Consider the following 16,675-nt stretch of genomic DNA (forward strand, 5'->3'; position numbering starts at 1 on the left):
TATGGGAATGGGACTTCAGAAAAGCAGGATGGCCCAGCCAGGCTCACATGTGGAGTCTCGTTCTCACTGCAGAGCTGCGCTCTTGCACGGTGTCCATCACAGCGTCCCCAGTAATGCTTAGCCTCTGGGTTCTGAGCACCAAGTTCTTCAGCTCAGAACCCTTCACAAAGAGAAGGAAACACAGGCAGGACCAGATGTCAGGAGCAGGTTGGATGTGATCAGGGTAACTAACTGGTTTTGTTCAGCTCCCCTCAGTCCTTTCCTATGCAACATTGATTGTTGTTACTGTTGTTGTTGTTGTTGTTGTTGTTGTTGTTGTTGTTTTGGAGTGCTGAGGTCCTTGCTGAAGCTCCTTCAGGCTCTCCCTGATACTGGGGAAGTCTCTTTTGACTCAGGATCATAGGCACGCTTAGCAGCGCCATGCCAGCAAGGTTTACTGTCCTCTTGGGTAGCTTGGACCTGTACCCTGAACTGGGAACTAGGGGAGCCTCCAGAATTCCTCACTGCCCCTAAGCTCCAGGATAGAGAACCTCTCGAGACCAGAACCACAGTCCTGGGTTGGCTCTTGTGAACTGGGCTAAGCACCGGGAAGATCCCATCCATCCCGTGGTAGAGCTGGTAGGGGTACCACAAAGCCACCTGCCTCCTGCCATTGCCTGACTACCCTCAGATCAAAAGCGTCCTCTGAGTGGAAGGTCGCTGCACAAGGTCGGTCTTTAGTAATTTATTGGTTTTGGAAAGATTGTCACGGTCATTGAATAACCCATATGTCAAGGCAAAGGAAGGAGTGTCCCCATCGTGGTCATCAGGGTCATCCCTGACCACGAGCCCGTTGCTCCACAGGGTTCCAGTTCCTGATGGATGTGGAGGCAGTGCTGGCTGTCAGTCCCAGTCCCTGTGAGGAATTCTTTTCCCATGGCCAATACTCCACTCTCATTCACAAGCACTGCCTTCCTCTCTTCCTGATGCCTGTCTCCTCCCTGAGTTCCGCTCCTCTATGAGGTGTTTCTTTTCTGGAGCCCCAGCCTGAAGCTTCTGAGTCAGTGGCAGAGGAGATGTAGCCTCGTCCGGTTGGGAAACCCACCCTTCCTCTGCCCCACCCTGGCTTCCAAGGCCTGTGACCTAAGTGGGCAGGCAGCAAGCAAGGAAAGGGTGGGATTCTGCACGAGCGCTTTCCAAGGTCTGTAGATTTTTTTTCAGTGAAGGAAACTGACTTAGAGCTACTTAAAGAAAAGTGGTTAAAGAATAAAATCCTGCCCCCCCCCAACCCCTCCTCACCAAGGCAGGGTTTCTCTGTGTAGCCCTGGCTAACCTGGAACTCACTCTGTAGACCAGGCTGGCCTCAAACTCTGAAATCTGCCTGCCTCTGTCTCCCAAGTGCTGGGATTAAAGACATGCACTACCACTGCCTGGCAAGAATAAAATCTTTTTTGCATTCTAAAGATTTATTCTTTTTTAATTAAGTGTTTTATTTATAAGAATCAAAGCTTGTACTTACTGAGTTGTATGCTGTGCCGTGCCCTCTGTGTAGCCCACAACCGTACTGCTGCTTCTCAGGCAATGGTTATTGTTTTCCTTCACCTGAGAGGAAACAGAGGCTCCTGGGGGCTTTCTGATTAAAACCTGTGTTCTTTCTGTCCATCACCAAGAGTAGCCAAAGAAGGCAAACCTGAGTGGGTACCCAGAGTGTCCATTCTTCCTTAAACTTGTTTTGGGTTGTTGAGAGACCATTCCCACCCCTATAGTGAGAGAGACACTATAGGCCAGGCAGGTCTCAAACTCGCAATCTCCTTGCCTGGGCTGTCTGCTTGGACTGTAGATACCATGCTGGGCTAAAGGCAGGATCTTTTGGTTCATTATATCAAAGTATTGCAGCATAAACAGGGAGTAGCCCATGGCCAAAGGCTTTAGAGTCACTCTGACATTTACAGTGCCTATGGTAACCTAGCCCTGCCTATACTCCTTACAAAGCATCTAGATTAGTTTTTCATCAAACTGAGTGCTTTACTTAAAACCAATTTTCATAATTGTCAATGCCTCGTTCCTTTAATAGGTAGATATTCTCTCTAAAATAAGTAATTTCAACTTAAGTGGGTCTTTCCCCCAAAGGACTCAAAGCCTTTGATAATTTTATATTAAGGACTTGGTATAGTGCGTTCTCCAGTCTTGTAATAAGACCCTTAGTATTGCATGGGGTATAGCTCAAGAGAGTGTGACCTGCCTAGCAGAAGGCAGGTTCCCTAGTCTGAGCCCCTAGGCCCTCTCAGACATAGTTCTCTGCATATCCTATGCAGTCACAGCCCCCAGCAGTCTCCCTTAACTTCCATTAAAACGTCTTCTATCTTTATGGTTCAAGTCGAGCATCCTTTGCTTTTGGCAATGACCCTAGCCACCCTCTACCTCCTTTAATGGTGTCTGTTCAAAACATCACTCTACACTTACTGTGCCCATAACTGCACACTGAGTGGAAGTGCCTTCCCATCTCTTTGTCATTAACACCTGCCATAGCATATGCCCATCCATGGGTCTGCTCTTTGGGATTTTTTTCCTTGAGAATGAAATTTCTAGGTTTATTCTCCAGGTATTCTAGAATGTGCATTAAATTCTACTTGAATTTATACACCCATTGTTCTTATAAATGAAGACTCTAACTCTCTATTCCAAGTGTCCTTTATGCCCCTGATTTCATGAAGTTTTGGGTACATTCATTTGTATGCATTGTCTTTGCCTTTGGGGTGCTGGTGTGTGGGGTGTCTTATTGTTGTTTTTTAATTTTTTGCTTTTTGATTTTTAACTGGTTATTGCTGATAAATGAGAAAGCCATTGATTTAAAAAGAGAAAAAGAACTAGCAGCCAACAACAGTGCATTCTTACTAGTTTTACTAGTTTTTAGATTTTTTTTTCCTAGTACATTCATTGGGTTGAAATAATGGCAGAGCCACCTGCTGTTTTCTGTGAGTAGTTAAGGGCTCCTGCATAGCTAAGTGCTCTGGGATCCTCTCTCTGTCCCCTCAGCCAGGCTCCCTGGCTCTTGCCTTTCTGCTTCCTGACCACCAAGAGAAAAGTGCCCCATTGTCTCTGGAAGGGAGGTCTGGCCTTTGCCCCCACCTCAGGTCTGCCTTGTGCCCCCACCTCAGGTCTGCCTTGTGCCCCCACCTCAGGTCTGCCTTTGCCCCCACCTCAGGTCTGCCTTGTGCCCCCACCTCAGGTCTGCCTTGTGCCCCCACCTCAGGTCTGCCTTGTGCCCCCACCTCAGGTCTGCCTTGTGCCTAGCAGGCCCTCCTCCTGCTCTTCCTTGTCCTGGCCTCTCCCTACTTTGATTTGTAGACGGAAGTTCCCCCTTGTTCCTCTTGATTCTTCCCCCTCATTTCCCAAGTTCCCACAGGAACCTGGGAAGTAGGTCGTGCCCAGAGGTTAAAGCGGAAGCTCTAGCGAGATAACTCCAGAGGGGACAATACCCTGCTGACGTCATTTCAATTTTCCTTGGGCCAGAGGTGGTGTCTGAGTTGTATTTTTTTTTTTCCCTTGTCTTTTTCTTCCATTTTTCTTCAGGTTTACTCTTCTTCCCTACCCAGTGCAGTATCTGTCAACCTTCCCTTGAGAGTTCTCTGGCACCGCCTGGCTGGTTTACATTTCCTCCTTTTGATCATTCAGAATCCAGGTTCCTACTGGTGACTTGGAAACTTCTTGGATAGAGTTGCTTTCTGTCAAAGCAGAAAGATGCCCTTGTTGAGAGCGTCAGCGCAGCATACTCAAAGCCTCATTGGTATGTCTGTGCTTTTTCAGTGGCCGGCTGGTCCCTAGGGACTAGGCAGCCATAATCCCCAAGAAAACTCACAAATGTGTAAAGTAAATTGTCATCAATTCCACAACAAAGCTTTTGCTAGCCTTGGTTACTGTTCGCTAATATAGATCCATAGGGTAAGGGGAAAGTCACATTTATTAAATGCTTACTGTGTGCCTAGCAGTATGTTAAAAAAAAACACATTCATGGGTGCTATCTTACTCGGGTCTCCTTAGCTCATCTCTTAAAATCAAAATTTTGCTGGGCATGGTGGCACATGCCTTTAATCCCAGCACTCGGGAGGCAGAGGCAGGCAGATTTCTGAGTTCAAGGCCAGCCTGGTCTACAAAGTGAGTTCCAGGACAGCCAGGGCTATACAGAGAAACCCTGTCTCGAAAAACCAAAAAAAAAAATCAAAATTTTATGCTATAAAAACTAAAGATCAGCATTTCCCCATGGGTTGTCATGTCCAAGTTAAGAGCTCTGTACACAGTATACTACACCACATCTAGATGGTTCCATTTGGCAGGAATGTAGAGCACACTGGCCTAGTGGTCTGTGAGTGAGAAGTCATTGAGAGTGTCTTTTCTCTCTTCCCTTCAGCTCTACCTCCAGGCCCGCTTCACCTGGCGCGGGGCCCGGCTGCTCCGCCCCCTCCTGCAGTTCACATTGCTCATGATGGCCTTCTACACGGGATTGTCACGGGTGTCTGACTACAAACATCATCCTAGCGATGTCCTGGCAGGATTTGCCCAAGGAGCTCTGGTGGCCTGCTGCATAGTAAGTAGCCCTTTGTCCTTGGCACTCATACAGAGCTGAACTGTTGATTGCCTGTTAAATGTTTCCAGCCCAGTGACTAAAGCTGTTGAATCTTCATTCCTAGTAGTCTCTTCTTAGTGTCCCAAGAGCCTCAGGCTCCAGGATCCCATCAGTAGATGGCAATCGTTTGATAGGTTCTGTGAATCCTCTTCTCGGTGAGCACAAGTTTTGCCTTGTAGAATGCTGTGATCAGAAGGCAGCTTAGACATTGTCCACTCATGTATGTGTATGTGACCACAGTAGACTGGAAAGTTGCACAAGCATGCATGTGAGTGCCTGCAGAATGACAGTCCCCTGACAACAGCCTGCTTTGGTGGCACACTAGTTAGTCGGTGGCTGTTACTGAGAAATCTCTACACTCTTCTGTGATGTCTGGGAACCTTGGTCTATGTCAACTGGAGAACCAGAGGTTTGCTGAAGGAGGAGCCCACCCCTGGCCCAGGCCCTTGCATATCATCAAAACTCCATAGAGACTGGACTTGGGGTGGACACTTGTTGGTTCCCCCCAACACAGAGAGATTATTTTTTTACATGTTTCACCCTAATTCCCAATTAAGGTGGTATGGGGCTTTCCACTTCCCCGAGCCTCCATCTCCCTGCCTTTCCTGCCTCTTTCCCATATTCCAGATGCTGCTCTGTACAAACTTTGGTAGTAAGCTTTCTTGAGCCCTTCTTCAAGGTGCTCAGTCCAGTCCCATAGGAAGTCCCGAGGGCAGTGTAGGACTGCATTGGACATATGGGGCCTCAGCAGCTCAGCAAAGGTTGTACACAGTATGGTCAGCAACACAGAGATGATGGTGAGGGTGCTCAGTGTAGACACTGGTGAAAGAAGCACCTGACCTACCTAGGTGTAGGACGCCTGGCTGTTTTGATGATGACTGTCTTCAGTGCTCTCTTATTCATATTCTCTCTCTCTCTCTCTCTCTCTCTCTCTCTCTCTCTCTCTCTCTCTCTGTGTGTGTGTGTGTGTGTGTGTGTGTGTGTGTGTGTGTCTTTACTCTCCAGAAGAGAAAGCAAATTAGGGCAACCAATTGTTACCCAGAACAGTTGTCACCCTCCAGCTTGTGCCCTGGTGCCCGGCCCTGTCATATGTGATGGCAGTGGGGGTGGGGTGGGTATTTGCACAGAAGGGTAACTCTTTGCTGCCTGTACCCTCTTGGGCTTTGCTCTCAGCAGGAGGGCAGCCCATGGGACCTGCTTCTGGGCATCTTCTTGTGAGAGTGGGCCACTGCCCTCATTGAAGTCTCCCTTACCCCCAACTTAAACAATTCAAAGGTGTGGGGATCGTTCCCAGCCTTCCTCTCTTTCATGCTACAAGTCTGGGGCTCTGGCCGTGAGCGGTTAGACAGAGTTCGGGAGAATAAAAGCTTCTTTTCTAGAAGGAAATCTGCGGGTTTGCCTTTATCCTGTCTGGCTCTAGCACACTGGCCTGAGAAGTTGAACCCAGAGTCTGTAGAGCGCCCACTGTTGCCTGGCACCTCCCTGCATACTTTGCCCTGTGACTTCTTTTAGGCACATGGCGCCACTGCAGAGATGAGGCAACCCAGACTTGGAGAGATGACTTTGGTCCCCCAAGGCCAAGGAGCTGCTGCTCTGAGACTGACTCACAGCCAATGCCCTCTGTGCTTGGCACTGGGGGAAGGGGCACCAGACACCAGGCCAGCCTGAGCTACCTCAGACAGAAACTGTGTAGACAGCTGTTTTTTTTTTTTTTTTTTTAAAGAGTGTCATTGAAGTGTTTTGTAGGGGCCTTCCCAAGCCTTGGGCTGATCCAGTTAGCCTCTTGAGTCTGAAGTTTTCTTTTCACCAAGGAGACAGTTTGGGAAGAGGTGACAGAAGTCATACCCTGTCTTTTGCCCTTTGACCTGTCAACATGGGGTGACAGGGGCTCCGGTCTCATTGATCGCTTTTCTTTAGATACCAAACTCCACCTGGTACACAGCCAGGACCTCCTGGTCCCACTATCCCCGAGGGATTTGTTTTGCTTAAACCATCTGACAGGCCCGGGCAGAGAAGTCTCTGGAAGCTGTGGCCGGCTGCTCAGTGTGAGAGTTTGGGAATGCTCAGCAGGGACAAAGGAAGCCAGCGTGTTCTTTCCCACCCAGAGATGCCCGATGGCGTGGTCCTGGTTTTGATTACAAGAAGATAGACACTGAACTCCAGCTACTGCACTGAGTCACAGAGGCTGGTCCTCAAGGAGGTGTCTGATGAGGACACTGAATGTCCAGGCCCCAGACTGGCTTGGAAGGATGGAGGGCATCTGTTTGCCTGGTAGGGTCTCAGCTCTGTCAGCTCTCACGTGCAGTGGAGCCTTAGTGTTCTGGGCTGTAGTGCCCCACCTCTGCTCTGTTTATGCCATATGATAGAGGTAGATCAGCAAGTCCTGAGGAAAACAAGTGTTCTTCTCACTTACGAATGCAGTACATTTGTGATATCTATTTCTTTAATATTATTGTATTTTTGAGACAGGATCCCACTATGTAACCACGTCTGGCCTGGAACTCAAACATTATGTAGACCGGGCTGGCCTCAAACTCAAACTCATGGAGATCCACCTGCCTCTGTCTCCTGAGTGCTGAGATTAAAGGTGGGTGCCACCATGTAGTCAAGGTTCTTAATGACATCTTCCTGGGTCAGAAGGTTCCAGAGAGATACAGCACATAACACTTAGGCCACAGGGTGCTCAGAATCCATTTCCCCCTCTGCCAGAAAACCTCTCCTGCCAAGCCTGTGTGGCCTCTGGTGGCTCAAGTGGAGGTGTGGGCTCGCTAATGCCTGTGGATTGTTCACTGTAGCAACTGTTTTCATTGAAGATGAGAACACAGGAGTCAGGGATTAAGGCACACAGAGAAAATGTATAGAAGCCAGAGGTGACTCTTAACAGTCTGACACGAAGCCAACACTCTAAGACCTCCCATCCCCTTTCTCTCACCTGCAGAAATGCCAAGCTTCTTATTTTATGACAGAGTCCTTGCTCTAGATAGCTTCCTGCTCCTGATAGAGCACAGTCCAGTTCATCTCTGGTGAACCCTCTTGTATGCATCACTCATAGCTGCTGTAACAAGTGAGCCTAACCTACAGTACAGATGTTTAAGTCCCAGGACTCAGGAATCAAAACTGAGTCTCTCCAGGCCACAATCAAGGTGTAGAAAAGGCTGTGTTCCATGAAGAGGCCAAATGGAGCATTTTCTTGCCTTTTATAGCTACCTGTGTTCCCTGGTGTATGGCCTCTCCCCCTGCCCGCTCCTCCTCAGGCTTGTGATTGCATTTATAACCCGCAGTCATGTGTCCATTTCCATGGCCATACCTTAATCTCATCAGCAAAGTCTATTTAGTCAGGTGTGAGGTAGTATTACAGGTCTGGAGAGTGGCTTCTGGATACATTTGAGAGACCAGTGTTCATCTCGCCACACCTTCCCCAGTCCCTGAAGCTAGAACTGCCCAGCTTTCATTTAGTGTTCCCAGGGCTTTGCTCAACCATGGCTGTGGCCTCTTCTGCCCTTTACCTGCTCATGTGTCTGTCTGATCAACTAGATTGCCAATGCCTTAACACCAGAATCCATAGCTTAGTCTTGTGGTTATTCTGGGTGCCTGGTGTCATAGCTGACATCCATCCGTGGTTGATCAACATTGGGGCAATCATGAATGATGAATTGGGTGTGGCCTTGGGTGGGATTTCTCCTCTGAGCCTTGGCTCTTTATCTGCCAGCTTGGAAGCCTTGCAGCCTGTCCATCTTTTTTTGCACACAGAGGTTATTCTGTGGAACAGTGTCTGTGTACTCAAGCTGGGCCTGCTCTTTCGGGTGGAGCAATCTCCCCAAACATATCCTAAATTTGGGGATCACCCTTAAGCCCAGCAGTGGTTCAGTATGTTACCCTAATCATGGTTTAGCTCCTACATGGCCGTGGACAGCAGGCTGAGAGCCAGCACTTTCATCCAAGTCTGGGGAGGTTGGCTTTTTCACAGCGAGCAGATTTGTCTAGGCAAAAGTGGTGTGCCCAGGGAGCATGGGTTCAGTTTGCTCGCTCACTGAAGGCTTTCCAGAAAGGGAAGACTCTGGAACCTGATGAAACGTGGTCTACACAGTGCCTTGGACTCAGCACAGATGCTAGAACTCAGGCAGGACAGCACACCAAGACACGCCTTTGCAGGATGGGAACAGAAGAACTAAGCAGAAAGCCACAGCCCAGACACACCCAGAGCCAGAAGAGGAGACACACAGGCGTTATCTTTCATTTGCAGAGACTAGACCTCCAGGTGCACAGAACAGACAGAAGGACAGACAGAGCCAAATGCTGCTGTACAAACCCTTGCTCTTCCTACCTGCACAGCTCTGCAGCTCTCCCTACCAAAGATTCAAACCTCTACCTGGATTCAGCCAGGCAGTGGGACAGAGGGGCGGACATCGGTTGGTTTCCTGTCTGGTGACAACTTGCATATCTGGTCACCTCCTTACTGACCCTCTAACAGATGGTAAATTAGGGGGGCACTGAGAGGGGTCAGGGGAGGGCCAGGCCCCCATGGCTATGGGTTCTGCAGAGGAAGCAGCTGCTCCCAAGTTTTATAAACACACAGCAGTCTTTCCTGGTTTTCTCTTCCTGGGGGTGTGGCGCCCCACTAGCAGTTGCTCTTTTGTGCCTACTATCTTCCTCCAGGATGCAGGGAAGGGCGAGGGCGTTCTTTGTCTCTGCCCCAGAGCAGTGACCTTGGGAAGAGTGAGGGGCAAGAATGCTCACGTGAGGAAGAGCTGGGCCACGACAGCCCTAGTGAGAGGAAACTCAGTGAGGAGAGCCCAGCACACGCCCAAGTCCACACCGAGTCAGAACCAATTCCAGGTCACTGTGTTGTCTCAGGGGCTAAAACAGCAGTACCAAGCTTTCGTTCTGCCCCTGGAATTTGTAAGACTTCTTCCTCTTGTAGTAGGAGATTCCTACCTGCTCCCTCTGGATTCATTCCAGTGTTGCCAGAGTCCAGAGGAATGGAAGAAATAACACCCACATCCCCTGAGCAAAAGTCTGACAGTGATGCCCAAAGCTGACCTCACTACCCAGTTCCCCAACTGTCAGGTCGGCAAGAAAGTAGATGTGGCAGGGAAAGGAAGCCAAGGCATAAATCAGGAGATGGTAATAGAATCTTTACAGCACTCCATAGTTTGCAAAGTGCATTAAGAATCTCTCTTTTTCTTTTTTTGTTCCTTTGCTGGGAGGGAGGAGATAACGTTGAAACCCCGAGGAGGCAGTTGTACCTTGCTGCTGGCTAGTGGGCATGTTGGCAGGTCCTGTCTAACGTTTTCTATTTTATCTTTTTAAATGCTGGTAGTGACCTATAGCTGCTCTTGTAACTTACTAAGGGCTAGACGGTGGTATGGTGGGAGCTGACTTGGACATGAGCGAGGCCACTGGATGGGCACAGGTGTGAGGGCCAAAAACCACTCTGCCCTTTTGCAAGAGAGAGCAAGTGTGCTCTCTCTCTCTCTCTCTCTCTCTCTCTCTCTCTCTCTCTCTCTCTCTCCCTCCCTCCCTCCCTCCCTCCCTCCCTCCCTCCCTCCCCTTTACTTTTAAGGTTTATTTTATGTGTATGAGTATTTTGCTTGCATGTATGTTGTGTACTACATGGGTGCCTGGTACCCTGAGAGGACAAGAGAGGGTGTCAGATCCCCCTGGAACTGGGGGGGCAATTATGGGTGCCCAGACAAACAGCAAGTGCTCTTAACTGTTGAGCCATCTCTCCAGTCCTGTTTGTTGTTGTTGTTGTTGTTGTTGTTGTTGTTTAAGTACCTGTTGTACACAAATACAAGGCGAGTGGGTGATTAGAAAACAATGTTCAATTCTGTACTGCATCAAGAGAAACAGGTTGTAATTGCCAGCTGAGCATCACACAGCAACATGCTCCTAGCCCATCATGGTCCCTCTCAGATGCACCAGGCTAACACAGGCACTGGCAAATTCCTGGTGCCAGCAGCCACCGAAAGCCTTTTATTGAGGTTAAAAAGCAATGACTATGAGTTGAGTAACTCCCCTGGAGTCAAAAGACTAGGCTGCCAAACACTTTGTCGTTTGTTATACGGTACTTACTGTTACTAGGCCATGAGGGTGCGTCAGTTCCTGGAGCTTTCTTCTCCAAGGAAGATTCTCTACTCAATCTGAGAGACAGCTCTGTGTGGAACACTAGAAACCTGAAAGGAAATCCCTAGGCCAAGGCACACTTCTGCCAGTGTAGGCAGAGGGGCAGCTCTGGTGTCTGCAGTCACCCGGGAGGCGGCCAGCTTCTATCGAGGGCTGCAACTTCTGGGCACTAATGACTCATCACAGCTTCTTGTCTTGGAGTAGCTCACAGTCTAGAAAGGGAAGCATGAGAGAGCATTTAAAGAACCACACATCAAAGCCTGTGTTATAACAGCAAAATGGAAGGTGATTAACTGTACAGAATGAGGGGCCAATGAGAGGTGGGGGCAGCTCTGGTGGGAGAGGTTGTGGTGGATCCCAGCGTGGAGTTGAAGGAGCTACTATGTCAAGGATACAAGCTTCGAGGCCCTAAGGATGGCAGGTGGAGGGTTTGAGCCCCTCCATCCCCCTCCCATACTGTCCACTGCTGTTCTCTTAGCTTTAGTCTATACCACAGATTGCCACAATGTTGGGTAAAGTGCACATTCCAGGCCACTCACAGATCCTCAGACATCTTGAGAAGTGTCCAGGTGATTCTGAAACAGGAGGGTTAAAGGACTGCACTTGGCAAAATCCCTGACCAGACAACTCTTGTTTTCCTTTGCATCTGAGATTCTAAAATTCTCCTGCTTTTATGTTATCTGTCCCATGCTGGTATGGGGACGCGGTGGGGTTTCTGAAAGTCTCACTGTGTAGTCGGTGTGATTCCTATCTTCAAGGGGCTCGCTTACATAGTCTGGAGAGTTGAAACCTTCAAGGATTCCTGAGCACTGCAAGTCAAGTTTGCTGTCACTATGTGCTCCGAGCCGAACGCCCTTGCAACGTTCGCTGACTAAGGCACCCACTGCTGTGGAGGCAGAAGCTGGGCTGAGGACCGACTTCTGGGTTCTGGTCTGCATGGGCCTTAGTGATCTCGTGCTAGGCAACATCCCAGCAGGATGGGGCTGTGTGTGCCCTTGAGGGGTGGCTGGCATCTCTTCCACAGCAGGCGAAGATTCATGATGAGACATCAAAAACAGACTTTTGCCAGTATGCTGACTCACTCCTCAAGATAGCTCTAGAAATTGTAGGCCTTTGCAAGTAGATCCTATCTACCTCACAGAAAGCTCCTGTCTACTCGGCTCTGTAACCAGCTGGAGCCTGCACATGCAGACTCGCGTGTGCGCTCTCTCTCATGTATGTATTTGCGTACATATGTGTATATGAGTCTCATATGTATATATGTATACACACACACACACACACACGAGATATTGTTTTGTTACATACATAGCAGAAACTGGCTTTAAACTTGATCCTCCTGCCTCAGTCTTCTGAGTGTTGAGTTTGAAGACATATATTGCTGCACCTACCTTTCTTCTTTACCTAGTTCTTTCTTGCCTTCCCACAGAGAAAATAAGTAATTTTTATATAACTAGGCAGTGAATGCGCCAGCCACTGATGATGGCTGACACTCAGTTTCTCCCCTGCCATCAGGCACTGTCCCACATTTGTACCCTGTAACTCCCGAGCTAGGTATTGTGTCCCCAGTAATGGCAAGGCTTGGATTTGAGACACAAGTCCATTTACTTCAAAGAGTAAAGCTTTCTGACCAGTACCTCTGGTAGGATAGGAGGAAGTAAGAGACAGGTAGGCAGTGGCCAGAGAGCAGTACAGTGCAGGCATTGCAGAGGGCCTCACACTGTGAGCTTCTTATCTCCTCATCGTGTGAGTGGGATTCCTAGAGCCTCCTTGTTTGTGTGTAGTCTTGCTGCTGGAGGAAGGGTGATATTGTCCAGGGTGTTTGTGTAAGTAAACCATCTTCCGCCCTTGCATCCGATCGCAGAATGGCCAAACATCGGAACTTAGCAGTAGGTCAGAATCACTTCCCTAAAACAATACCTTGGGAAGCCAAGATATTAGAAGGCTGGAGCCCAACAGAATCACGCCAATTTTAAGAGTTTTCATGATAACCAGTGCTGAGGTTGATGGAGTTGAAACAGAACTAGAAGAAAGCCATTGCTTCTCCCGAAGTCCACACCCACACCTCTGTCAGCTGGAATTCCACCCTCAGAATCCACCTCCTTGTCTTCACTGCCCCTCCTAGACACTGCAGTCCTTCTTCAGTCACACTGCCTGACCTACTAGCACCTTAGATGCCCCATCTTCCAATGTGGTGATGCTTCACTTCACAGTGATTTCTAGACTCAAAAGATGTCTCAATATGCCCAAAGACTGGACCCTCTTCTTCCCAGCCTCATTGACCTCCCTGCCTTAGCCCTACTGACCTTCCTTCAATTCCTAAACATTCTGGCTTTAACTTCTGAGTCTTTGCGGGCTGTGATCTCTGCCTGTGATAGCTTTGCTGCCATTCGCCCCGTCCACCAACCCCCTGAGCCTTCAAAGCCAAGCTCAAATGGCCTCCATCCACGGAGCCCGCATCCAAGGCCCATTCTCAGCCCATCATGCCTGAGTTAAACGCTACATTCTCTGTGCTCCCTTCTATTATCGTCCTTAAAACAGAGCGTTATGGGAGCCCGTGAGCCCCTCAGCTGATAGAGGAACCTGCCACCTGACATAACAAGCTCAGTGTGATACCCAGGACCCAGAGAGAACCAGCTCCTACAAGTTGTCCCTTGGTCTCAACATGTTTGCTGCAATATGCACATGCTCGTACACATGGACACAGAGTAAATAGATAAAGTATAAAGTATATTCTTTTTTTTTTTTTTTTAACCACAGTATTATATAGTTGGCTATTTACCTGGCTCATCCCCCACCCCCGCCCCCACCCCATTGCTCTCTGAGCTCCCGGAGAGCAAAGAACTCAGTCTTAATGTTCTGCTGGGACTTAACACATACTAGGAGTTTAATGAGTGTTTATTGATTGTATTCATTCTTTCCTCTCAAAATTGGTAATTCATAAAATTCCAAGAATCAGAATGAAATCGAAGGCAAGTGCTCTAGGCAGTGTGATCTAGACCCCTTCTTTGGGGGGTTGGCTTTGTGGGAGAATCTCATGTTTTTCACTTGTTGAGACTTCTCGTTCATTCTTGGAGGCAGCAGAGGAGCAGTGGAGCAGGGCTATCAGTTGGAAGTGACTTTTTCTTGTGGTCCAGACACAGATCTGAATCTGGGCAGAGCCTTCCCAAACTGGCCCTTTGGCTTCCCTTTCTGGGTGGAGAATCTTCAGCAGGAAGTGGATGCTCCAAACCAAGAGTCTTCTAAATGGTTCTCTCTGGGTTCCACTGTTCAGACATCAGGAAGATCGAACCCTGTTTGAGTCTTGACAAGATCGTGCTTCCTGATTCCCCAAAAAGTGTTTGTGTAGCCTCAAGTGATGCCCAAGGCAAAGTGCAGCGCTAGGCAGGATGCTGCTGGGTCTGGCTCAAGTTGGCATGGTATCATCTGACTGGGTGTTTGTGGCTTTTGAGTATGTGCTCTTACCCCCACCTCAAACAGTGTTCAGTTGTGTATGCACTGCGGTCCCAAGCTACAGTGCTTGCTTCCCAGAAATAGAGAGCATTTGATAAATTCAACAACAATAACAACACACACATATTGAGTACCTGATGTCTACACAGAAACCAAGCTCTATAGGCAATGTAATAAGGATCTGGGGTAACCACAGGAAGCAAATCTTTGCAAACATGAGAACACCAGGTTTAGTCTAGCTCCAGTAACCATGCTCCAGTCCAGAGCACTAAGAAAAGACACATCTTGGGGCAGGAGAGCTGGCTTAGAGGTTAAGAGCACTGACTGCTCTCCCAGAGGTCCTGAGTTCAATTCCCAGCAACCACATGGTGGCTCACAACCATGTGTAATAGGATCCGATGCCCTCTTCTAGTATGTCTGAAGACAGCAACAGTGTATTCATATACATATAAATGAATAAATCTTTTTTTAAAAAAAAGGAAAGAAAAAAGAAAAGATACATCTTATTGAACTTTACTCCAGACAGTACAAGCGTTTTGAGACCACTCAGGAAACAGAAATATTAATGCATGGTGGGCATGAGCCCCATCGATTGAGAAAATGATGGTTTGGGAGAGGAACTGTCCTGTATCTGCCCCATGGTGGGTAGAAATACAAGAAGGATAGTTCAGCAAAGAGTCCAAGGCCAAACTGTTGCCAGGGCCTGGCTGCTAGAGATTTTGTTTAGCAAATTCTAATTAAGAACTGCTTTTCCATAGTAAGTGGTCAGAATGAAGTCACAGTGCCCGTGTCACAGTAGGCAATGCAAAAACAGCTGCAGCTCAGAAAGCTGAAGGACACAGAAACCTGTGTGTGTGTGTGTCTGTCTGTCTGTCTGTGACAGATCAGGCTATTAGGCTTCATGACTGCTAGATAGGCACCACTGAGCTGTGTCCCCAGCCAGGATCTTTATGTATTTCAATCCCAGTATGAATCCAGATGTGTATTTCCTATTAAAACTACGGACAGCTACCAATCACGATGGGTTATTTCGCATAAACCCCTGTCTGTTGCCAAATCTGCATATTGACTTTGCTCCCTGATGGGAAGCCAACCCTTCTTGCTCCAGTAGCTCATCAGGTTCTTGACTCTTTCATCAGAAGCTTCTCTCCGACAGCAACCACAGCTGAGCCATCTTGCAAGTGGGTGTTTTGTGAATGTTTCCCAATCGTTATGAGAAAGACTCAGCAAGGTCACATGCTGGGGAGGGAGAAGAATGCTGGGAATGAGGGCAGGAGGTTTGTCCACTGACCTCTCTCCCCATTAAGTTGCTGACTCTCGGTGTCAAGACCCAGGCTTCTGGACTCCCCCCCCCCCCATCCCTCTTCTCGAATGGTTGATATCATAGGGCTTTCGGGGGAAATATGCTCGCCGTGATTCTTCTCCTTTCTCGGCTCTGAAGATCAGTGTTTGCACTGGCCCATCTCACCTTTGGTCTCACTCTGGATTCCTTCGTCAGAAAAAGGAAAGGAGTGTGGATTAAAAGCTGAGCAGTTGTGAGCACGTCCCTTCTGTGGAACTTACCCGCCATGACGCGTAGACCTTGAGAAATCAGAAATGTTAAGCTGCAGATTCGAAGCACTGATTAAAAGTCTATAAAAGTATGGTCTGCTCTTTCATAGCCCAGGCGAGTCATTGCCTCAGTTTCCCTGTCTGCACCGTGATTGCTGTATGACCTCCCCCAGTTAAAAAGCTGAGATTCGGGCCCTCTTTGCCAACCATCTGTGTTTGTTGCCTGTTCCTGGGCCACACTAGGCATTTACTGACTTGGATCTCTTGATTCGTGCCCTAGGTGTTCTTCGTGTCCGACCTCTTCAAGACTAAGACGACCCTCTCACTGCCCGCCCCTGCAATCAGGAGGGAGATCCTGTCTCCCGTTGACATCATCGACAGGAACAATCACCATAACATGGTGTAGGTGCTGCGGCCTCCAGAGCGCTTTCTCTGAAGCGACTGCTTGACGGCACGTTCCTGCTGCTCTCCGGATCTCATCAGACAGTAGAATGTAGGGAAAAGCTTTTTGCCCGATGGATTTTGAAAACATTTAAAGGAAAAAAAAAAAAAAAAGCCTTATCTTGTGGCCTTCCAAAATGGGTTGTTTGCCTGTGTGGAGACAACAGTGCCGGAGTCCTGAGTGCTGGCTGTGCAGCTGGTTAAGTGTTCATGTTCTAGTGAGCACGGGCTTGTCAGGAGCAAAACACTAGAATAATTGAGCAGAGGCTGTGGTCATCTTTTGTGACCCGAGAAATCCCAGGCCAGAACAGCTGGAGCTCTTATGTAGCACACAAGGCTCGAACCAGCCCCTCTGTCCACCCTACTGTGACTTTGATTCAAGGAAGTTTTTGTGCCTCGAAATGCCAGGAATGAGCACACAATTTTTCAGTCGAGTGATCAGATCCTGAATCTCAACCCCCAAGTCCTGAGGCGTCTGTCATCTCCCCATCCCCAGGCTAA

The 16,675-nt window shown here is 48.5% G+C and overlaps 1 protein-coding gene across 1 annotated transcript in view; it reads left to right on the top strand.

Annotated features, from left to right (window-relative positions):
- The window catches only part of Plpp3 (phospholipid phosphatase 3), a 74,196-nt gene extending 57,926 nt beyond the window's left edge, over window positions 1–16,270 (top strand). The window contains exons 5-6 of the mRNA XM_021200442.2: window positions 4,388–4,564; window positions 16,014–16,270. Of these exons, the coding sequence (XP_021056101.1) occupies window positions 4,388–4,564; window positions 16,014–16,139 (303 nt within the window). The 3' untranslated portion in view covers window positions 16,140–16,270. The remainder of the gene's footprint in view (window positions 1–4,387; window positions 4,565–16,013) is intronic.
- Window positions 16,271–16,675: the final 405 nt, after the last annotated feature.

The sequence above is a fragment of the Mus pahari genome, chromosome 6 (assembly GCF_900095145.1).
Source record: "Mus pahari chromosome 6, PAHARI_EIJ_v1.1, whole genome shotgun sequence".
Taxonomy (NCBI): domain Eukaryota; kingdom Metazoa; phylum Chordata; class Mammalia; order Rodentia; family Muridae; genus Mus; species Mus pahari.